Source organism: Centroberyx gerrardi, chromosome 9 (assembly GCF_048128805.1).
Source record: "Centroberyx gerrardi isolate f3 chromosome 9, fCenGer3.hap1.cur.20231027, whole genome shotgun sequence".
Classification (NCBI taxonomy): domain Eukaryota; kingdom Metazoa; phylum Chordata; class Actinopteri; order Beryciformes; family Berycidae; genus Centroberyx; species Centroberyx gerrardi.
This window is the reverse complement of record NC_136005.1, coordinates 15,756,374-15,779,759: the sequence shown is the minus strand read 5'-3', so window position 1 is coordinate 15,779,759 and position 23,386 is coordinate 15,756,374. Positions and strand designations below refer to the sequence as shown.

Genomic DNA, 23,386 nt, shown 5'->3' with positions numbered 1-23,386 from the left:
TTTACATCCGCCTGATCAACCGAGAGAAGCTTGCCAGGAATTTCCCCAAGAGTCTGGTATCAAGGAGTCACTACTACGACTACCTCTACCACACACACACACACACAAACACACGGTGTGCACACCTCTTCAGATAGCTAAGAAAATTGCCTGCATCAGTCTACATCTCTCTGTTCATCTTTCACCCATTGTCTAATTGGCTGGTGTGAGAACGGGAGCATTTTGATGTTCTTATGCAATCTCACACAGGCTAATGAGTTTCCTCTCTCTTCCACTCCAGAGAGCGACTCACACCTCTCACACACACACACACACACACACACACACGGTACACATTCGACTTTGACTCCACACTCCTAATCTACATGGTATAACATTGGGTATTTTTGATACATTCACATCTTTGATACATTCACATTTTACTCTTCACTCACAAAGACAAAAAAAAAATTCTCCTGATCTTGCAATGTTAAAACTGCCACAATAACACGTTCCTCTCCAAAACCATTTATTTTTTTGGTTGCCACTTGCAAGCAGAACACCTATCTGCTGACTAACAGGTATGCACAAAAATATTCCCTTTGGCTTCTCATTGCATAGTTTCATACAAAACTGCTATCACCACCCACTCAATGACTCCAATACACACCCATCTCTTGCAGTAAAACAAAGTACAATACGATACTTCCACAGCAGCTGTAAAGACTGTTGTAAGACTATTGATTATGATAAGATGTCTTGACTGTTGATTATGTCTTGTAAGCTGATGTGGGCTCAGCACCTACAGTGCATGACACGAATAAAAATCATTTATCATACCATCCCACACCATAACAGAGCAGTACCCTTTTTATTTCACAGTATAACAAAGTGGGCTACTTGTTTCAGCACACGCACACGCAAGACTGCCAAGATATCACCCATATCTGCCCTCCCCTCATCCTCGTGCAACTGCTCCCCCAGGCTGTTGCTGTAAATAAGACTGTTTTCTCATTCAACTTGCCTAGTTAAATAAGATTTTAAAAAATCCTAGGAGACATTTCTCTAAGCTCGATGGTGGATATTGGCATTCCCATGCAGAAGACTGCCTTTTGAAACCTGTAAACAACCCAGCATAAATTTACACCATTAAGTCACTCAGGCTGGAGAATGCTTAAGTGCTGTGTGTGTGCGGCATGAGGATGCAGCAGTCACACTGAGAACAGATAGATGTCCTCTGTGCCTGGCGTGAACGTGGGCACGCACATGTACGCACGCACACACAAAGTGCTTACTCTTGTCTGTTGCCGTCTTTTGATGAATAATGCACAAGTTAATGTCGCAATGTATGGACGCTTTACTAATTAATTCAACATTTCCCCATTTGAGGTCATCTAATTATTAACATGTTAATGTGGCATCTTTGTAGTCACCAGGCATCCATAATATTCTCTGAATACTCATACAAAAACACTCGCAAACACAAAGTACAGTCAGTAGTATGTTGCAGTATAGAGGAGGAAAGCTTAGCAGTGGCTCTGAAATTTAATGGACAAGGATGGAAACGGTTTTTCAGCAGTGGCAAACAGTTTGTGGCTCTGCTAATGTACCAGTCGACCAATATACCAATCACTCAGTCAGTCTGCCAGGCAGTCTGTCATTCAGTCAGTCTCCCAGCCAGCAAACCAGTCAGTTAGCAGCTAGAGGCTTCTGGAGGTTCCAACACCCCTTTCAGCTTGGGGTGAGCACCCTGGGCGTGGACTGGTGCTGCTAGAGCCATCTTTGAGGCTGGGACTGGGAGCGGGACCGGGGTTTCTAGATCCACGCTTGGGGCCGGAGCCAGGGCCAGGGCCGGCTGGGCTAGGAGAGCTGTAGCCAGCCCCTCGGGGAGCGTGGTGGGGCTGCGGGGCAGGGGCTTGAGTGTCCCCTCGCCCCCCTCCCTCCCCCGGCCCTTAGCGTTGTCCAGCAACACACGGACATTTTTGGAGAAGACAGCTCGAGGGTCTGTAGCAGGGAGAGCAGGGCAGGCACAGCTCTCCCTCAACTCCAGAGCCTAGACACAGAGAGAGAGAGAGAGAGAGAGAGAGAGAGAGAGAGAGAGCAGGTGGGGAATAGAGAGACAGATTGCTAAATTCAAAATACAATGTAATCATTTTGAAAACCTTTCCTCAAATGAAAAAATACAATATATTTTAGGAGAAAAAAAAAAGGATTCTGCCACACTTGTAGCGAAACATGCAGTAACCTGTCACAACTTCAGACAGGAGGGACATTAACAATGGATAAAAAACTAAGATGCATATCAAATATCCATCAATAAATGTGTCTATTGGGTTAGTGATTGATTAGCATAATATTGCTGAACCATTTGTTGTTTTTGTCACATTGTCACGGCTGCTATCTGGCAAAAATCTTAGTTGTTGTTTTTGCTTTGGCAATAAGTGCTTTTATATTTCATGCAAATAAAACAGCTGTGAACTGAATTGAGAGAAACAGAGAAAGTGAGAAAGACACAGAAGGAGAATGTGAGAGAAAGAGAGAAACAGATGGACGAGGGACAAGCATTGAGACAAAGAGAGACACTGAGACAAAGGGAGACAGTGATATATACTGCAGAAAGAGAGAGAGAGAGAGAGAGAGAGAGAGAGAGAGAGAGAGAGAGAGAGAGAGAGACAGAGGGACAAAATGGGACAAAAGAGTGGGAGGGCGTTCAATCAAGCCCATACAGTCAGGTACTGTAGGTAGAGTGATGTAGATGAGTGCTTCCTCATAGCTTGGACCCTCCACTTCACCGCCCCTTCAGCTAGTAGGAACTAACCACAAACACTAGTTAGCAGTTACAGACACCCACTCTTCTGTCTCACACACACCCACCCCCACACACACACTACCTCATCAATCCCCCACTTAGCATCACTTCCAAGGCTCTGAACACCTACATGCACTTGGCCTCCCACTTACCGGGGGCCTCCCTCTCACACTGCCAGTGGACTTGTGTGCTTTGCTTAAGGATGATGAGTGTACTAGTGGAGGCTGAGTGCCCTCAGAAGAGTCAAGTTAAGTGGCTTGGTGCTGTCACCTCCGCAAGGTTAAAAACATCACGTTATACATCACTTTCACACTACTGAGACCGAGCTGTTAACTTTGGCGCGGTTCATATGTGCCGCTGCTATGCTGGAACGAACCGTTGACAGAGTTCGGTGTAAAAAGTGTATTAGAGATATCAGTGAGGTAGAGATAGCTCCCTCTGCCAGAGTCTTTTCTCTGCGCACACACACACACACACACACACACACACGATGTAGACTGATGGATCCCCAAACAACAGTCATCATCACTTCACTGCCTGTGGCTACAGCCTTGCCTCGTCAACGACTGCTGCTAGAGGTCAATCAGCCACGCAGGGATTCAATACGAGGCATGGGCACATGTATGCAGCACACACACACACACACACACACACACACACTGAACAACACAGGCACCTGATGGACAATTAGTGGTTTACCCATCTGTTCGTCTTTCCTGCTTGGAGCATCTGATGGTGAGAGCAGAGTTGTGTACCAACAGTTCAACTCACACTCAAGGTTAAATATGCTGCTGCCTAACGCATATTTACTGTCTCTCTCCTTCTCTCTCTCTCTCTCCCTCACACACACACACACACACACACACACCCACACACAGAGTAATGATGTAATGATCAGGGATGCTAACGCTTTCCACTGAAGTTGCCGTCTTAACCAGTTGTTGATTTCCTTCTAGCCGTAAGATACCATCGATTGTCTCACCACTGTGTAAACCGGCACGGCGGGTGAGCTCGTGAGATCAAGCCGGTGCCGCGGCGGTGTTCTCTTTCAGGTCCTCATCTAAAAATCCTCCAAGACATTCGAGCGGGCATGCAGGCCCCCGCGTGGCAAAGTGCTTTTCCCCGTCTTCCTAAATCGCTGCATCTTTTCCTCTCCTCCCCCGAGTCTCTCCTTCCTCTCTCCATGTCTGCAGGTGGATATGCATCTCTCCGGTCTCCAGACACTTCATTAGCTCCATTAAGTCTCCTTTCAACGGCTCCTAAAGCTGCTGCACTGGTCCTCCTCAACCACAGATGGGTTTAGGCCGCTCCCCTCACACATGGAGCCAAGTTTCAATATCTCAAAAATTATTAATGAGATAAAAACCTTGGGAGGAGGATTTGACGGGGATGGTGACGCTGATTTAGCGCTCGCAGCCTGATAATCCCTTGCTTCAGGCGTTACTGAGTTTATGTGTTTACCACGGACACTACCTCTATAACACTGTGCACTTCCCAACGAGTGGCGGAGGATTAGAGGGCTCCTCCTTTTTGGGGAAATAAAACATCAGTGAAGACAGACGAGAGAGACCCGGGGCTGTGCTGTGTGTCTGAGTTTGTTATTCAGCCTCCCGACAAGTCGCCGGTTAGCGCGGTGGTCAGGGAAATAAAAATTAGGGGCAGTGTCACAATCATTATTGTTTTTTTACTGTGATATATATAATACCGGTTATTGTCCCATCCCTAAGTGGAGGATTGATAGGAGAAATGGGATTGTGTGTGTCTGTACCTGTGGTACGAGGCGGTCCAGCTGCGTGACTCTGTTTCTGTGTGAAGGGTGTGTGGACAGCCACTCGGGGATGCTGGGCTCTCCTCTCAGCTGGTCCGAGATTTCCATTTGCTGCCAGAACACTGGGCCCGCCCGCACGTCTGCACACGCCTGGGAAGGACACACAGAGCGGTCACACACCCACACACTGTGGCATCCCTCCGTCTTATGCTGAGATGAAACCCCTTACTGACGATTCAGCTGAGATTAGTTTGGTTGGACAACAGTGCCCCCTAGTGCTCCGCAGACACACTGCAGGACTTGAGATCCACTATGTGAAATGCTCAGTTTGAGTGGAAGGTTAGCATACTAATTACCCTGTGAAGAGCAAGAAGACTCTAAACGATTCATTACTCATTAAACACTACTCCCCAAAAGCACCAAGGATCCTCAGTATTGTGATATTATGTTAGGTAATAGAATAATGATGATGATGTGTACCTTAGCAGCCAGCTGTAATCCAATTTGGTCAGCTTCAGCCTCCAGTTTCCTGCTATAGGGACGACTGAACATCAGCTGAGAAAGAGAGAGAGAATGTATGAACTACAAGGTTCCTACACATACATTGTCCTTACCCCAAAATTTCATACTACATACATATTTTTGGTATTGAATATGATGTGTGATTGTTAGAAGATTATTTCTTCACTACAACAAGTATCACAGTATGTGACATGATGACAGTGGCTCTACAATAACATACTTTCCAGACTGAGGTAGCAACCATGGAATGAATGCTACACAGCTGTATGTATAACATCCTTATGCACAGCCTGGTGGATAGACAACATAGTGTGTATATTTGGGCACACAAATGAATGCATCTCACCTGTATAAGCTTGCTCTGTACCCACTGTCCCAGCACCGCCAGGCTGTCCCGAGGACACACGGCCCAGATGGCGGTCAGCAGGATGAGGGACAGAAAGTCCACCACATGAGTCAGACTGGCCTGTTCTGCCTGGGGGAGGAGAGGGGAGGATTATTGGACGGAGGGGATGGAGGGGTAGAGGAGGGAGGGTGAGCAGAAGAGGAGTCGGATGGGGAGAGAGAGAGAAAGAGAGGGAGGAAGTTTTTGGGAGGTGAAAGAGGCAGAAAGGGAGAGCGAACATATTGATTGTTCCCATCTATTTTAGTTGAACTTTTACGCCGCAACAGATTTGGAGGTTTTAACAGCCAATCCAATAGAGCACACCTACTGGGTAATACCGAGCCCATCGATGCTCATTCCCTTCATCTAATTAAAATCTCCTCCAAGCATTTCCTCGGAGGACGTTTAAAGTCTCGAAATACCCAAAACTTCATTAGACTCTTAAACACTTTCTTAGCACAAGAAGAATGGGCTTTTATAGCCGGAGTAAAAACAGCCATCTGTGGAGAATTAATAAAGCATGAGACTGCCCTAGGTCAACAGGACTTTGGCCATAACACAGGCGGGATTAGTGACAGGGACTATAAGTGTGTGCAGGTGATTGTCAGTGAGCCTTTATCACTGGCTGATGCAACCACATTGCAACTCATGCCATCTCTGCCAGCGCTACACTTCTGAGACCGTGTGGGGGGCTGAAGATGAATAGACAGTGCCACTGGCTCCTAAATGGCTAATCTTTGTTCTTAAACATTATTGTGCCCTTTCAGTGTTTTCAGTGACTCATCCTCATGCAAAATACACTCCTGCTATTATCACCTAAGCCTCTCAAATGTCTCTACAAGTCTTTGTACACTGCACCACTTTAGCCTCAGGAACCATGTTCATGATTCACAAGCCTCTGAACTTATTCCATGTATTTTCATTCAACTCGGTACTACTGTGCCATTGAATACTGTATGTACTAATGTCACCATGTGAGTTATCAGTGTTTTCATCAAGACAAATTCATGTAATATTACTGTTTTTCACTAATAAAGTGACTGATTCCTAAAGCTGGGAAAGTACTAAATAGAATACTGTGACAGGTGATGCAACCATGGGTAAAAACAACGCCACAGACACAAGCGCAGGCTGCGGCGTGTGTGTACTCACAGAGTGTCCCACGAGTGCGTGGGCCATCTCGTGCCCCAGGATGAAGCTGAGCTGGTGAACATCTGCCACAGCATCCAGCATCCCAGTGAACATGAACACCTTCCCATTCTATACAGAGACAAATACAAACCCGATCTGAGTCAGATGGTCTTTGCAGCTACTCTTTATGGGTCAGGGTTGACTTACAGATGGGTGGGGTTTACCATATAGGACAATATAAGGATTGCGAGAAAAATTAAACAATTACAGCAAACTTACACTATATAAATTGTCTTGATGCAGTACATCCCACCCACTTGAGCAAATGAAAACAATCGCTAAGAGTTTTGAAGAGAAATGTACTCATTTGCTCATATTTGACATTTGTCATCTTTCATGCGTGCAAGAAAGCAGAAACAAAATACAGCATGAAAATGTAATAAATCAATCAATCTCTCTCTCTCAATCTCTATCTCTCTCAAAGGGGAACTTTTCCATTCTAAGAGGAGAAACAGGTACAGACACTCTGTTATGCTGAACCATCTCTCACATGTGATTTGTCTGTGTAGAACTGATGAAGCCTCTCGGATGAGCGGTGAAACATCTTTAACTCTTCATTTTAAGTTGATTTTGTTTTTATATATATATTTTTGGGACACTGTTTTTTTTTAGCATACAGTAAAATGATACAGTATGACAAACAAACAATCTCTCTAACTCTCCATGTGTCTCCATGTGTCTTCCTGTGACTGACCGGCAGGACGAAGGCGTTGATGGTGGGACTCTGCACCACATGGACGCTCCAGGTGACAGAGGACATTTCTGGGATGTCCTTGTTCCTCTGCGCCAGGTGCTGCACCACCCGCTGCACCACCTGGTGACGGGGGTCATGCTCCGGAACCAGCAGCTCCGCAAACTCCTCCAGGTACTGAAACACACACACACGCATACTGTATATACACAAACATACAGTATTAAAGGCAGAATTTCACAAAGTTAACCTCTCTCTGTCATCACATTAAATTGTCAACCCCCTTCATCTTTCTAACTTACATGTCATCTAACATGTCATCACTCTTTTCATCTCTGCCTCCACTCATCTCAATTCATTCGTCAACATGAGTGTGACGTAAGAGGCGCACTATACAAGAGTGGTGTTTACAAGGTTGAGACGTTGCAGTCGTGACATCAGATAAACTAATATCCTTAAAAAACACTAGAGATATTCCTTGCCAGTAACGTAAAGGAGAAAAAGCACTAATTCCTCAAAAAGCTATTATCCTTGTTAATAGTTGTGTGAGGCTTCTGTTTTGGTGATTGAGGAAATAAAAATCAACTTCACCATTTCACAGAACAATGTCTGGAGCGTCATGTCGTCCACCATGTTGAACACAGAATGTTACCTCATCTGCTTTTGATGATGCTATAGGACGTTATTAGGTGACAGACAATAGGACATTCCCTTATAAAAAGCTCAGTGTCAATTGCCTCCTACAATGGATGGACCTCAGTCAGCATACCATAATATTGTGTATGGAAGGGGTAATTTGTGATTTTCTATCAATGGCTCTACTCTCCCTCTGTCTCTGTCTCTCACCCCCTCTGCAGTCAGGGCTGCCAGCTCCATGTAGTTCTCTCTGCTGAACACCAGGAGGCGTGTCCGTCCCGTCACCGGCGACTCATCCAGGTGGGTCAGGAGGAAGAGGGCTGCGATCACCATAGCAACAGCTGCCCCTGCCCCCAGCTGCCAGCGACTCCGCCAGGCCGCTTTGCGCAAGAGCTGCTGGCGGTTGGGGGGCAGCGCCACCCACCACTTCCTGATGCTCCTACACACAGAGGAAGGCCACAGGTTCTGTGATATCACCCTTCAACCAGAAGCCTGAAGCAATAGGTTTTCATGTAGCTCACATAGCCTCATGCAGGCAATATAATAAACATATACTGCCCCACAAAGCCAAAGCTAAGGACCAGAAACTGTGTGAATGGTGAAACTGAGAAAGAAAATGTCCCGACAGAAGGACTGTTGGTACAGAAGTGGACTGCATATCATTTAATGGCATTTATAGGTGTATTTTTGTTATCTTATCTTTTTTGTTATTTTGCTATTAAATCTAAAACCCATCATGACTTTTGACCTTTATAAGCACACAACATAGTAACTGCTGTTTGTCTTTGTAGGGCAGCATAGATCAAAAGGTTATAATCTAAGTGGAAAAGTCAGGAGTAAAACTTCCAAATAGGAAATTCTGTTGATCTCACCTTACTAAAATGATACACTATAAAACATAATGTTTACTTAAATGTTATTTAATCAGGCAGTCCCATTGAGATCAAGAATATCTTTTTCAGGCTCGGCCAATAAAGTAGCATCAAGATAGACAAGATACAACAATGTACAAAATGCAATCAAAGTCACATTAAAGAAATAGACAGTAATTCATTAAGGGCTCCAAAAGGCAACGAAACCAGTCAAATGGGACAAGCCTATTTAAATCATTACTAAACAAAACAAAGGCAGCTCTTTGAGTTTTATTGTTTTCCAGGGAGTTCCAGATGTTTTGCCTAAATCAGTTCTGACCTAAAATAAAATTAAACTTAATAAAATACTTTGTAAGCCTGTTAATAGTCTGTTTGTCCTACCTTCCAAGTATTATAGCCATGAGCTTCTGCAGAGGTTTGAGCACCAGCCATATGAGAGGTGCAGGTATGGCCCTCCGGGGACCTGAGGTGTGGAACTGGCACCCGCGCTGTGTCAGGACAGGAGCAGGACGGAGAGGTACAGTGGTGTTGGGACCCTTCACTGGGAAATACACTGTCCTTGAGTTCACATGAGAGAAGAGACGTCGTCCACACGGAGGGCTTCTGAGGTGAAGCTGAACAGTGCTTGTTGTTCTTTGACAGCTGTTAGAGGAGACCAGGTGTGTCTTCTCCACAGTGTGTCCAGCTTGTTTGTAGACCTGGAAGTTTCGTGTCAGTTGTGCGGAAAGGGAACAGCAGCGTACGCCCCTTGCAAGACGAAGACAAAGTAATGCCATGGTTCTGTTGGCAGCAGCACGGTAACAGTGTAGTTACTAATCCTGAGTCCCTCCTTAGGTTGGTGAGCCAGCAGGAACAAGCAGTTTGTTGACAACGCCAGACCGCGCACGGCCGCTATTTAACGTAATTTCGGAGGACAGAAATACGCAATACTCAACGTCAAAATGACTGTGGAATAACGTTACTTCATTGCCTATGTCGATATCACAAGCAGTCTTAGTCAACTATGTCAATGTCATATCATTGCTATCGGTGGGCGCTAGCTCCATGCACCACTCTCCGTGATGCAAGTTTGCAACAGTCGTAGATTGACATGTTTGCACTCGTATCAGCGGTTTGTTCTAAAATACTTTAAAATCTTATCTTGCGACACGAATCCATAATCTCGACCCTGGACACTCAACTGAACTTTGGTTGTTTTTGACAACTTCTCACCGGACGATGATTGTGTGCTCCCAAAATATGAGTCCCCCTGGAAACCTCCCGGCGGCGAGGGTTCCGACAGCACTGTTTTCATACTGTTGGTGGTTACAGTATATCCTCTGTGTACATATTTGGAAAAAATACATCTTATCGCTGTGGAAGTTTACATTTTGCTTCCACTGGATGGAAGGTGGTGCAGTATATTGCTGACCTCAAACCACAATTAGCTTTTGAAATACACTTTTATGGAGATTACATTAATCCCTGAAAAAATACAAATTTATGAAATCAGTATAATATTGTCTGAAAAATAATGAAAGCATCAATAAAGCACGATAACGGATATGTACATCAAACTATTACACAAAAAACAAGACGAGGCAAGACCACAACATATGAAAATAGATATTTATTTTTGTGCTGGAAAGCAACACGAAAGCTGAAATGAGAACTGAATGGATGATTTTTCCCTCAAACCCACTCATGCCTACACACACACACACACACACACACGGATTCACTCTTTTCTATATGGTCAATCATCTCTGGTGTTGAGGTAAAATCCTTTCATCCTTTAAAACTTTGTTCACACAATCTGATACTAAAATAAATGTCACTTGCTCTTGTAAAAAATAACTAGATGCATACATTGGTGATAATGCTACAAAACCTTTTAGTATTTATGTTTTTTATACCTTGTTAAATAATACAGTGCGGGAAAAGTACAAATAGATATAGGGTCCAAGTGGAATCACAGTAAATAATCATGTCCAGTCAACAAAACAGAGCCTAGGTGTAATACTGGACTGGTGTCTGTCTCTGAGTTTGTTGTCTGTGTGTTCAGATGGATGTCCCAGTCTGGAGCGCTGCCAGACCCCAAATTAGACTCTCCTTCCTGGGTATTCTCTGGCTGATCAAAGGCAAAGTCATCTGAGTCGATTGGCGGGGATGAGAAATTTAAAGCTTCTCCCTCTTCCTGGTCAGATGGTTGCTTGGCAATAAAGTCACACTGGAAGAGGGCCTGGATCTGGGTGAGGAAGGGGTCTCCCTCCTCTTCTGGCAGGGGCTCCAGGTACCTCGCCAAAGATGACAGCATCTAGAGGGAGGGGATTTAGAAAGGGGGTTTAGTGAAACAATAAGACAATAAGATGGTAAAAGCAGAGATAAGTCAATGAAACCTTGAACCACGGGGAAGTGGGGACAGTTGATGGACTGGACTGACCTTCTCCAGACAGGTGAGATGGGAGTCCTTCCGGAAAAACCTGTCCATCTGCACACTCCTGACCAGAGCAGACAAAGATAACCGTTTAGATACTCCACAGTTAGGGATTGTCAAACTTTTACCATATGAAGCACCACACAAATTGATTCACTTTAGGCCAGGGACCCCTATCTGAGGAGATCCTGCCCCAGGCAACACTGGAGGGTTGCTGTTCTTTTCAGTACCTCTGCTGTACATAACCAATTTAAATTGAATGCTCCACAAAGGAACAGAAGTCTTAACTTTGTTATGTGTTCAAATCACAGAATAGCAGAATCAGCCATAGGGCATATCTGCCAGAGTGGTCACTAAAGTCTTGTGTCTTACTCACCCATGTGTTTGGGAGTATTTGCAGATGATCCACTGGGCTCTCCTCAACATCTGTTCCCAGTCTGGAATGTCTTGGGAGGACAGGAAGTCAAACCTGTAGGGCAGCTCTGGAGAGGAAAACAGAGAGAGAGACAAACTCAGCCAGAGGATAAACTATGGCCCTGTATATAGCAATAACTGACCTACATTGTTGGTTTGGTTTGATTTGAAAGGCTCTTGATCTCAACCATTTTGACGTTTTATTTTTGGTCACATCTATTGTACGTGGAAGTGAGTGTGTGTGTGTGTGTGTTAGACATACTCTGTGGGCCTGAAGGTTCCTGGGTCTCTCTCACCAATAGGCAGGTGGTCTGGGAATGGGGGGAGGGGTTGGCTGGATCGTATGGGCTCACTATCATCCCTATGAAGGGGGCTCCGCCACGTGAGAAATAACTCTGGAACAAGCAGGATAGAAAATCAGATCACAGATACTTACTGTCTAAGAGTTAACGAAGTTAAACTGGTTTTTGCTAGCCAGGGAGACCAAAAAGTTTAACATCAAACAGTTGAACCTTGATCTTTAACCTGGCCAGCAGTGTTAGCCTATATCAAAACAGATAAGAAATAAATAATTGATGCTGAATAGTCAGGTAGTCTATGTCCACACATCAAAGATGTATCAGGATAAGAAGCTAACTGGGGCTATTATAATGGAATCTTTTTATGGAAAACAAATGAGTGTAGGTGCACAAACTTGGACACAAACACATACACACAAGTATGTAGACATTCCAGTTTAAAATCAGGCCAAGATGTACAATTTCAACTAAAGCCATTTTACCTGGAACTGGTCCTGTGTGTTTATGTCCCGTACAGAGGGGTTGGGGTGGAAGGTTGGGTGTGAGTGGTACCAGCCCACCACACTGAAGCCCAGGGCTGACAGCGTCTCACAGGCCTGGGTCTGAGACAGAGGATCCATCTCACACTGCAAACCTGTACTCACACTGTTACATGGCTCTGCTGCACAGATCTACACTCAGGCATACACACACACACACACACACATTCAGAATGATTTATCACTGTCAATTATAATAAGATCAAACCTTCATCCATATTGTTGCTTCCCCACAGCTTCTCCTACCTTGAGTACTTTGTCTTCTTCATTGAAAGCTCCACCAAGCAGACCAATGACTTCTCCCCGGGACACATGGGCATGCTGAGAACCAAGACACACTTAATCACTTTGGAAACATTAGAAAAAAATGAGACTATGGTCTGAAATATAACAGAAGCATAAGAACCCATTCCAATGTAGAGAATGTCTTGCCATACAGGTCAGTGCAACGATGAAAGCACAGTAAATTAGCTTATGGTGCATGCAGCACACAGAAGAAACTTTCCAGCCTAATTACTCTTGTCACATCAGTCTGATACCGTGACCAGGATACATAGCTGTGGTTGTGTGTATTGCATACCATGTCCATGATGAGGAGAGCCTCTGCACACACTATAACTTGGAACGGCTCCTGGGGAAAAGAACGAAGAGGAGATGTTAGTTACTACAAATGATTAGAGATGGGAAAATATAAACTGTTAGTTGGCTCCTCACTGGTTAATATACTAGTCAACCATAGATATATTAGTCGGTTCAATAAATATATTTTATATACAGTTGCAAGTGAAAACAGGACATTTCGATGGCTCTTCAAGATAAATACAAATAGACTGCTTACCGATATTATATTTTTAAAGTTACTGGGTAAAAAATAATTCTTCATCCACTTGTTCTAGGTACACTTGGTATACTGAAGAATTCTTTTGCTGGAGACATAACTACAGATACAACTGGTGGTGAAATTCCCATCCTGAATGATGAATGACTACTTCATTGGCAACTGAATAATGGGACAGATGGCCACTGACCTGTACATCCTCTCCAAAAGACCTGCAAGGAATCAGCTGGAATGGATCAAATGATCTAGGAGAAGGAGAAAGTGAGACCGTAAGAAAAGACTATTTATAGGTATTGCCACTTTGTCTGCAGACACAGAGCACCACCAAGCTTGTGATTGTTTGGCCTTAACTAATAAAACTGTCCTCAACATATACTGTCTGGAATTCAGCATGTGTTGCATCTATCCATCAGGCTCACCCTCTGTGTCTGGACATCTTGCAGGGTTTCGGCTGCTTCTTCATCTCCTCTCTCCGCAGGGCAAGCTCCTCTGCACTCAGATGCTGATGGACACACCACAAAACATGAACAGTGAATAGAATGGTACACATCGCCCACTGATCAATACTCTGCTGCACACTTGCAGTCTGTGTGTGTGTGTGTGTGTGTGTGTGTGTGTGTGTGTGTGTGTGTGTGTGTGTGTGTGTGTGAGAGGTTACATACCTCATATGTCTGTCCCTCCAAGTCCTTAGCGTCACACCAGTTTCCCCAGGTGTCCCGCACACGACGCTTCCTGGTCCGCTATAACGCACAACCAATCAGCACTTAGATCAAGGTCCAGCAAGCTCACAGTTTAGATGCTTGAGGTTAAAGATCATGGTTTAGGGGTTGGCAGGTACCTACCATGCTCTGCAGTCTCTGGGCTAGCTGGTAAGCCTCCAGGACATCTTTGCCCACCTTATGCTTGGAGCGGTCCATCACCTTGGGGCGATTATACACTGCCTGCTCTACAAAGCGAGAGATGATTGAAGAAGATTGAGATTGAAAATGGAAACAAGAATCAAAGCTTGGGAATAAATGCTCTCATAGGCTCAGCAGGCTTACCACAGTTGAAGTTGATGGCTCCTATGAGTTCCAGGTAGGTGTGTACTCTGCCAATACAGTTGACGTCTCCGCAGTTCTTCAGTCCAGGGCGCACTGACGTCTTGTTCAGGTACTTTGGCTTGCTCTTCAACCTGATGATCAACGACAGTAATACACACGTTATTCTTGCTTGTTTGCTCACTTGCAGAGCTGCAGTGTAACAGAGTAGTGAGTGAACATGTATATTAATGTTTACCATTGGTCCAGGATGTAGTTTCTGATCTTCAGATATCTTTCAGGGGTCTTGGATGGTCGCCCCTCAAAGAATTCTGGGATAGCTTGTTTCTCGTCCTCAGTGATGGTCTCCATGTCCATCTCTATTTCCTGTTCAGGGGCCTTAAGCTCCTCTTCTTCCTCGTCATCCTCCTCCTCCTCATACTGGTCTTCTTCAGGTCTATAATTTGGACCCTGGTTGTCTTTATCGTCAACAGAATCTAAGAGAAAAAAAACAATCCTTGTCTTAACAACATCAGTGTAACTTCAGAAGAGAAAAGAATGGAGATCATGGGATAGATTTACATATGAACAGCAGCTACTGGTTACCTGCTGTATCACTGCAGCCCTCTTCTAGTTGATGTCTTTCCCCTGCGCTCTCGGGCTGGGAGCTCAGGCTCTGAGGTATGTGGTGCTGATCAGTCATCTTCTTTGACTCTGTCCCTGCTCCTGCCTGAGGGTTTTTTGGAAGTAGTGAGATTGCCTCTCTGTCTTTCTCATCCAGCCTGGTCACACCAGGCTCCTCTGAGCAAAGGAGGGGAGATAAGGGTTGATGACTTGGTGGAGATGGAGTGCTGTGGCTAGGTTGGTCCTTTGTGCTTTTCCCATGGCTGCTCTCTACCAGAGCAAGGCCATCCTCTGTCTTGATGGGCTCCACCTGTGTGTTCTGCCCTTGTATGGGACTGTCTGTCTGGGTCTCTGTCTCTGCAAGCTGTTCAGAGCTACATGACTCAGTCTTGAGCACAGCCTGCGGTTTATCACCTTCCTCTCCATCATCACTCAGGTCATCAGTGATGTCTACCTCCTCATCCTCATCATCAGAAAGCTTCTCTATACGGACAGCATTGGCCAGAGCGGATGCGTGGCTGGAGGTGGACTGAAGAGCTGGTACGGGCATCACTGGGCCTGTGGAGGGAGCTGCACCTCTGGGTTCTGATTTAGCCTGCAAGAATGGACGGATTGTTAGACTTACTCTGGCCATTCTTTGGAAATTTATCCTGCATCCGTATTTCTAAAGCCTTCCTGAAGAATGCATTCTTGTTGTGGAAGAGTTTGAATAATTAGGGAAGCACAAGTTAAATTGTGTTGAAAACACTTGCTGAAAGAGACCAGAATCAGAGACATTGCATTGACAGATGGCAATGTGTAAAATTGCATGCTACTTAGCTAGCAGCATTACACAGGTAGAAAGTAGTTAAGGCAAGCCTCACCTTGTGTTTGAAATACTGTCTGGCATAGCTCTTGACTTGAAGAACTGTACGGCTGCCCACCAACTTGGCAATCTTAGTCCACCTTCGACCAAACTGAGCCTGCAGAAGCACACAGCTTTTAGACACCTAGTAATCTGCAAAATGCAGTCACAAAGCACCTAGCAAACGCTGAAACGGCTGGTATTGAATTTGGTATAGACATGTATACATTCGCAGCAGACTAGAGACAGTCAGTTGAGCTAAGGGATTGTATGTTAACATGATGAATGTCATACTGTGTAAATATGGCTGGTAGAGAAAGAGGGAAGCTCACCAGTCCTTCCTCAAACAGCCCCTTCTCCTGTTGGGACCAGCGAGACGAGGAGCCTGAGGACGAGGCCTTGGTTGGAGACCTGGACAACCAACAGACAGGAGGGTGGTTTAAACAAAAGTGGCAACAAAAGGAGGAAGTGGTGGGACTGTGATTGAGTAAATGTTGAAAGATGAACAGACTTACTTCTTGACTTTGGGCTTGGTGTTAGTGTCACTGTGCCAAACATTACTAGGAATCTCTTTACCTGTCAGATAATATCTAAGAGTGTGGTTAAGGACCAACAGTTTTATGAAAATCACAATAGTGTTACTGAAAATGCAGCTACATATTGGAACAGACATATAAAGACTTGTGTTGTTGTGCAGCCTGTAAATTGGCTCGACTTGAGGCTTCCTGGAAACTCAGAGAGACCCAAGAGACTGAAAAGACCCACATAGAAATACTTAAAGAGACTGATAATGAACTCTCACATCAAACTCTCTGCATGTTACAGTAGGACATCTGCTGATGAATGGGTATATGTAATGCCAAAAAGAATGGCACTAAGGAAAAACTCAGACTTTTAAGAGAGAAGGCCTGATTGGGAGTATAAGGCATATGTGCTTACGTAGATGACGCCATGTCCTGAAGAAGTTAAGTGTGATTAGACACAGATGTAAGTCAGAAAGCAGAACTTGTAAAGGTATTCCTTTACAAGTTCTGCTTTCTGCAGAATTTGCAGAAATTGCAGAAGTTCAAACGTATTTGTGTGCTGGCTCAGCTAGATGAAAGTTTTGACTGGGGGTGAAAACAATGAAGAAGTCAATAATATAGGAGGTGAGGCGCCCTGGACAGGCAGGCATGATTTTTGAGGAAGTAGCGTTTGAAACAGGACAACGGCTTAGAACTGGTGAAATAGGAGACAATTTTAGACAAACTTACTCCAGAAAAAAGAGAAAGGGGTGCGTAAGCTGAACCAGTAAATACCTAGACACAGCTTTTTCATCATTTTAACCAGAGGGACAGAAGAGGACAACTTGTGACTGAAGTTTTTCTTCGTTCTGCACTTTTGTTAATTTGTCTTTCTTTTTTAAGTCTTTCTTTGCGAGTGTAATTGTTAGTATAAGTAGTTTCATTAAACCAATCGTTTTTGTAAAGACATTAAACTCTCAGCATCTTCATCCTTCATCGGGGCTGAGTGATCATTCCTACATAGGTCTCCTCACATTGAACTAAGGTGTCTGAAAGGTTGGTTACTGACAAAGGTGTAGTCACTGCATACTGGGTCTAGTCAGTGAAAGGCAAAATAATTAAATAAACTAAGAATTAGTATTATTCTTTCAATCCTAATAAATCTACAATTGAACGTGTTTGTCAGAGTGAGATTCTATCTAGACGTTGGGGTAATAGTGCGCTTGGGCTTGTAAGAGCTAAGCACAGTTAGTACGTGTATCATTACTCATCATGGGGAAGCTCAGAAATGCTAGTTTGACAGGTTGTAACTCACTCAATGCAATTTGCAGTAAGCCTCTTGGTCACTTATGACACTGCAATCTGCACAATGTGTTGTCTAAAGGTCTGTGATTAATTTTGAGGTCAGTGAAAGGATACTGTTCCTCCAACAGCATGTTCTCTATCACCTCTCTGTTCTCTGCGCTGATGGAGCTGTCCAGCTCCCAAGGCTGCAGGGAAGAGGGAGAGACAGCAAGTCAAGAAAAGCACAAATAAGTATACGGTAGCCAGCTAAAGTGTTAGCCGCAACGTCCCGTACCAATATCCCAGTACTGGTCTTCCACGCAGAGTGCAGGAACTGGTCCTGGAGCAGCCCGCCTCCTTCAAAGTCACTTGAATATAAAAGAAAGCTGATTGTAATCAACCATGTCATGAACCTAGACATCAACCACGTCTGACATTCAAGCTAGCTAGCCTTCATAATGGACTGAAACAGCGGGGTCTCCATTACACCAGCAGGGACTCAACCAAATAAGACCAACTGACAATATAAATATGAATTCAACTGAGACAACAAACAACCTTACCTAACATTGGTATCAAATTCATCTCCCTCGATATCAACATCAACTTCGTCCGCCATGTTGTTTAGGATATAACGTAACAACGGAATGAGAGCGTCAACTGGGTGAAATCACTGCACAGTTCTACGGACAGCGTCACCGTCTGGCGGGAAGTGCGGAAAATGGCTCCGGTGCCTTTTTTTTTCTTCACACTAACGCTAACAATGCTGCATTCATGTATTCCGCTAAATTTCCTCCAATTTGGGAGTCGTAAATCCGAGACTGAAGTGCTTTTGGTCGGACATAATAACAAAATAGATCCCGTGACAAAGATAGCTGTTGGTAGCTGGTATTCCCCGAGTTCTATTTTCGAAATCAAGCTATTTGTGACACTACGGTAGAAGGAGAGGAATTAGGTTTGTAATTGACGAATTGATCGATTACATCAGCTATGTGATTGGTGTTTTAATCATCCAAATGTTGTTGCATATCCTACATTTTTACCATTAGTTGTTGACACGGCGTTCATGCTCTCCGCCCCCCTAAACGTCACATATTGGCAAGTTGCAACAGCACAGACTTTCCCCAGTATATTATGCTGGGTCGTTCTGACCGTAGTTGCAGTATTTCCAAAAACACTTGAAGGCAGCATAACAAACGAATTAGAGACCCAAGCTGTCCTGCCTCCACGCACGAACCACAGCTATTTTGAAGCTTTTTAATTCATACCAAGAGCATAACAGGTTTTTATCCATCTCGATTTTCCAAGGCCTGTTTGTGAAGCAATATTGAGGTGTGATGTCTTGTGATGATCTGAATGTAGACTTCATCTGCTCCATCTGGACCCACGGAAGCAGCAGTAACAGTTCTTAATGGACTCAATTGTTTTTACCCTTTCACTATCCTCTGAAAGCTCTGAATGGCGTCCTGGCCCGTCTTCAAACTTTCTTCAGGTCTGAGGCGCTCTCAACCACTTAGAAAGAAATGGGCTAATTGCTTAAGTGCTGTTCTTATTAGGGAGGTAAAGTTTGCAATCATCCATTATGGGAAATGGCCTATGTCTCCCTTCACTGTGTACCAGCATAACCCCATACAGGTCTGCTGCTGGTTTTATGTTACACTTAGGAATATGATGTCTCAGAGCCTCACCCCTCTCATTTTGGTTGGAACATTTTCAGTCTCCCTTTAAACTGACCATACTGTGCCCATTTCCCTTTCCTTCATGGACCAGATAAGATTTAAGAGCAATGACTGACCTAGTGTATTATATCCATACTGTGGGGTGGATATGCAGAATAAAAGCCGAAGACAAAGTGAAAGACAACAAAAATGTTTTATTTAGAAATTCACAGTTTCTAATGGCACTACAGTTTTTGTAGTTACACTCACTCCTGCTCAAAAATACTGTGCAGCTCTTCAGAGTAATCAGAAAGAGGGAGAGAGAGAGAGAAAGAAGAGAAGAGATGCCTGAAAGGATAGCACTTGACATACAAGGTAGAATAGAAAAAAACAAAAAGGCATGAGGAGTTATACAAAGTGCACACTGAGCTCCTAGGATTTCTCATCAAAGGGCAATCTCCCTATTCACCGTGTTATGGGATAAGTAGATTCAGAGTAGTCTTTCTCTCATAACACAGGCACGCACACGAGAGCAACAAGGAACCTCACTCGCATGCATACAGGTTTACACACTCGCACACAAACATGAGATCATACACATTCAAAAAAAAAAAAAAAAAAGGTACAAAAAAAAGTCGTGATTTGCTGGGCGTGTGGAACATTGAGTCACATTAAAATATATAGTGTTCCAATCCATACCCATCCTCACTGCGTTCCCTTTATTCAAGAGGACCGATTCATGTCCTGCTCCTCAGAAACCACAACTTTCACTAACGGTGGGGCAAACACATAGCCAAACAACGACATGACAGGTGAATAAAAGACTTGAGTGAGCGAGCGAGTGAGAGTGAAGATACACAGAGACAGCTAGTCGGGAAAGCAGGCGTGCGGACCGGTAAAGCATTTCAATCTCCTAATGGGAACTAGAGTGGTTAATAAAACAGGCGTATTAAAATGAGTTCTCTCCACAGCCACAGAGAAATGCGTGCAATGGGGGTCAGAGGTGACTGTGGTGGATATGAATATGCAGAGAAGAGAAAGGGGACCGTGGAGGCTGGTCAGTAGAGGTAATTAAGTTATAACGGGAGTGTAAAGTTTCAGATTTCAGAAGAGACAATTTCTCAGTGTCTCTGATACAGTTACCAAGCCCAACCAAACAGAGCCAGTCAGAAAATCACATACATAAACAAAGACTATCTCTTTTCTCTGTTATTAAAAAACCCTAATACCCCTTTTCACATCTTCTCATATACTTAAATATCATTAAAATGAATGTCTTAGGTCAATCAGGGTGAGGTAAAGTCAGTTAATTAGCCATCCAGCAAAGATCCTGAAACAAGCACACAGGAGGCAAGACAATAATACACAAACAACAACAACCCGACTTTAGCCCATTATCCCTTTCTGCTACTTCAACTCCCCAACAGCTCTAAAAACATGCAAAAGCAGCAGTCTGATAAATCCTCATAAGCCTCTGAGGTGTGCGGTCGTAAAAATATATTACTCTATTATTGTGTCGGATATATAAGTGACATGCGACTGCCATCACGCCTGTCTGATATGCCTGGTTGAGGCAAGCCGAGCGAGGAGGCATCACAGTTTCAGAGACTAGACTCTCCAGCCATTTGCAGCAAATAATAATTATAGAAACTCACATAACATGTAAAAACATAAAACTAGTGTGTGTGGATGAGCCATCCACCGTGACCACGTGACAGTACCGTTGAGTGTACTTTATTGCATTACTCCTATGCAACATGCTCACATGGACATACTACTGTGACACTGCAGGGTCGGGAGACTGGGAGGCCAAGGCCTGTACTAGACAGTTAATGTACAGGATAAATCTGTGGAGTAATTTAAATAAATAAATAGATAAATAAAACTGGTCTCTCAGTGTCCTCTGCAGGGTCCCAGTAGGTGTGTGTGACAGACTGTGTAAACATTCACCTCTCCATCCATACTGGCCTAAATCAATCCAACCACTTAGGCAACTGCCAGCTTGGAGCACGGTTCATTTATAGATGAAAACAATAAGAAACAACTATGGCTGGACTCTAGTCTGCTTGACCTTGTTTTACCTGCCTCACAGTTACAATATCTACTGTAACAATAGACAATCTCTCTTCTCTCCTCACTTGGTGTGGGTGTGTGTGTGTGTGTGTGTGTGTGTGTGTCTCTCTCTCTGTGTGGGTGGGTACAAGGTTTTTGGGCCCAGCCCAAACTGCCTCAATATGGCGAGCATTTCATTGTAGACTAGTAGGATTTCAAGACTGCTGCTATTGTATTTTGTAATGTGGGCTAAAGTGAGACACTAGACTGAACAGACAAATGCTTTCAGACTCAGCTGAACCCCATGCTGAATACATTTCTTCATTCAGCTCTGATGGTTGGCTTGGAATTGACTGACAGAGAAAGAGAGAGAGAAAGAGAGAGAGAGAGAGAGAGAGAGAGAGAGAGAGAGAGAGAGAGAGAGAGAGAGAGAGAGAGAGGGTCTGGTGTATATGAAAGGTTAACACTCTGGTCCCATACAAACAACTGTACTCGTGTTAGGTTGGAACAACAGACAGAATGCACGAAATGATGGCAATGGAAGACAGAAGGAAATGAGAAGCATAAGAGAAATAGTTTGTCATGCTCCACAGTTCTCTCATAATGACATGTTATCCAAAAGAGCAGCTTAATACTTCTTGAGGCCCCCGAAGAAGCAGGGAACTAGAGTTGGGGCTCACCCCAGCTAGCACCTCTCCTCACTGTGCTCTATATGGGGAAAAAGCCACTGGTGCTCAACTGCCATGGAACAATGTGCTTATCCAGTAGAAAACAGCTCATCCGCACTTCAATGGATTTGACTTGTATTTATGTTTCACTCCCCACCATAGTGTCTCTCTCTGTCCAAAAGGAAAAACATCAACAATCCTTTGAATTTCATGTTTTCATCATTAAAAGGTCTAGAACAGATATAAAGGCACATAACCGTAAACAGGTCTCTGATAGGAGGGGCTATAAACTTCTTCAGGGAGGAGTGGATGATGCTGAGCTACTGTTGCCATGGCCACTGCAGTTCCACGGTGCGCCTAGGTGCTCATGGGAAGTGTGGTTCTTTGAGACGTGGCAAGACCTCATCTCCTCACTATGCCCATCGAGTCTGCTACCATATAGTCTGTGTATGGGTGTGAGTATAAAGTTGTGTACAAGTGACTCTGAACTGCACAAAGAGTGAACACACAGGTCCGTGTGTATGTGTATTCAGACGTGTCCGGTGACAGCTGTCACTCCTATGGTCCCGACACTGATCTCCTTGTTTCCCTTCATCAGATGCTGCAGGCTGGGCAGAGAACCGACGCCTCTGCCTGGCACGGAGGGGAACTGCAGCTCCGCCTGTCGCGACTTCCGCCGCTTCACCGAGCGCTTCTCCTGACGAGACTTGGAGGGAGGCGGATGGAGGGCAAAAGGCAGGGCGTGGCCATTACACAGGCCCGAGGAGAAGATGGGAGAGGGAGGGGGGAGGCGGCTTGTGTAGGACTCCTCAGAGTGGGTGGACGAGCTACAGCTGCTGGTCTCTGAGGGCAACTCCTTGGAGGAGCAGGAGGACAACAATGACACCTCCTCTACAGAGGGCTGGAGAGGCGGAGGGGGAGGAGGGGGCGGAGGTGGAGGTGGGGGTGTAGGTGGGAGAGGCAGGCAGGGCTGGAAGCCATTACACTTGGGAACCCCGTTAGTGAGTGGAGCAGAGGGGTCGGACGCCTTCAGAATCTCAACCTTGTCCGACGATTTTGTCTTGCACCGCTTTTTCTACAGGAGAAAAATAAGAGGAGCAAATGATAAACACAAGGTTCAAAGAAAAACTTTAAGATGTAACTAATAATTCAAGGCCATATTAACCACCTTTGTGCTAGACACTGTACTACCATTATTATTTGAAGTAAGTGATGATGCTCTTCAAATCTTAGGTTAGAACTAGAACACTACAAAAGTAAAGCAAACATTGATTCCCAGTCCGTTTTAGAGGTACAGTGAGTGTGTCACTTGGTCTAGTATGAGGTCACACAAATGGGTCAGAGAAGGGTGGGAGAGTTCAATGGAGAATGATGG

At 44.5% G+C, this 23,386-nt stretch overlaps 3 protein-coding genes across 6 annotated transcripts in view; all 3 read right to left on the bottom strand.

The window, feature by feature from the left end:
• The window catches only part of mysm1 (Myb-like, SWIRM and MPN domains 1), a 67,307-nt gene extending 49,055 nt beyond the window's left edge, over nt 1–18,252 (bottom strand). The window contains exons 1-20 of one of the 2 annotated variants that reach the window (XR_013505100.1): nt 18,197–18,252; nt 17,929–18,001; nt 17,769–17,839; nt 16,362–16,436; nt 16,179–16,257; nt 15,866–15,964; nt 14,985–15,597; nt 14,638–14,875; nt 14,403–14,533; nt 14,202–14,305; nt 14,022–14,099; nt 13,779–13,861; nt 13,550–13,604; nt 13,102–13,152; nt 12,768–12,842; nt 12,465–12,653; nt 11,946–12,078; nt 11,646–11,751; nt 11,276–11,333; nt 10,551–11,149 (exon numbers count right to left, since the gene is read on the bottom strand). Coding sequence is in view for 1 of the 2 variants with exons in the window: in XM_078285747.1 (XP_078141873.1) it covers nt 10,805–11,149; nt 11,276–11,333; nt 11,646–11,751; nt 11,946–12,078; nt 12,465–12,653; nt 12,768–12,842; nt 13,102–13,152; nt 13,550–13,604; nt 13,779–13,861; nt 14,022–14,099; nt 14,202–14,305; nt 14,403–14,533; nt 14,638–14,875; nt 14,985–15,597; nt 15,866–15,964; nt 16,179–16,257; nt 16,362–16,436; nt 17,769–17,839; nt 17,929–18,001; nt 18,197–18,252 (2,712 nt within the window). In the remaining variant the exon portion in view is untranslated. Of the gene's footprint in view, nt 1–10,471; nt 11,150–11,275; nt 11,334–11,645; nt 11,752–11,945; nt 12,079–12,464; nt 12,654–12,767; nt 12,843–13,101; nt 13,153–13,549; nt 13,605–13,778; nt 13,862–14,021; nt 14,100–14,201; nt 14,306–14,402; nt 14,534–14,637; nt 14,876–14,984; nt 15,598–15,865; nt 15,965–16,178; nt 16,258–16,361; nt 16,437–17,768; nt 17,840–17,928; nt 18,002–18,196 lie in introns of those variants that run through there. The other variant, XM_078285747.1, reaches the window with a different exon arrangement.
• oma1 (OMA1 zinc metallopeptidase) lies at nt 501–10,045 on the bottom strand. Its single transcript, XM_071895656.2, has 8 exons — nt 9,235–10,045; nt 8,192–8,420; nt 7,349–7,522; nt 6,616–6,723; nt 5,425–5,553; nt 5,037–5,111; nt 4,557–4,706; nt 501–2,032 (listed from the first exon to the last, which is right to left on the bottom strand). The coding sequence occupies exons 1-8, from the start codon at nt 9,627–9,629 to the stop codon at nt 1,673–1,675; spliced, it is 1,620 nt and encodes a 539-aa protein (XP_071751757.2). The 5' UTR covers nt 9,630–10,045; the 3' UTR covers nt 501–1,672.
• Nucleotides 18,253–19,486: 1,234 nt separating the features above from the next.
• suco (SUN domain containing ossification factor) overlaps nt 19,487–23,386 on the bottom strand; it is a 45,385-nt gene continuing 41,485 nt past the window's right edge. For all 3 annotated transcript variants that reach the window (XM_071895587.2, XM_071895588.2, XM_078285571.1), the window contains one exon: nt 19,487–23,086. In XM_071895587.2, the coding sequence (XP_071751688.2) occupies nt 22,541–23,086 (546 nt within the window). In that variant the 3' untranslated portion in view covers nt 19,487–22,540. The remainder of the gene's footprint in view (nt 23,087–23,386) is intronic.

Coding starts and splice junctions, on each gene's coding strand:
- oma1 (XM_071895656.2), bottom strand. CDS start 9,629: ATGGCATTACTTTGTCTTCGTCTTGCAAGGGGCGTACGCTGCTGTTCC. Junction 6,724..7,348: donor TCAACGCCTTCGTCCTGCCG/GTCAGTCACAGG, acceptor GTCTCTGTATAG/AATGGGAAGGTGTTCATGTT. Junction 5,554..6,615: donor ACGCACTCGTGGGACACTCT/GTGAGTACACAC, acceptor CTCCTCCCCCAG/GCAGAACAGGCCAGTCTGAC.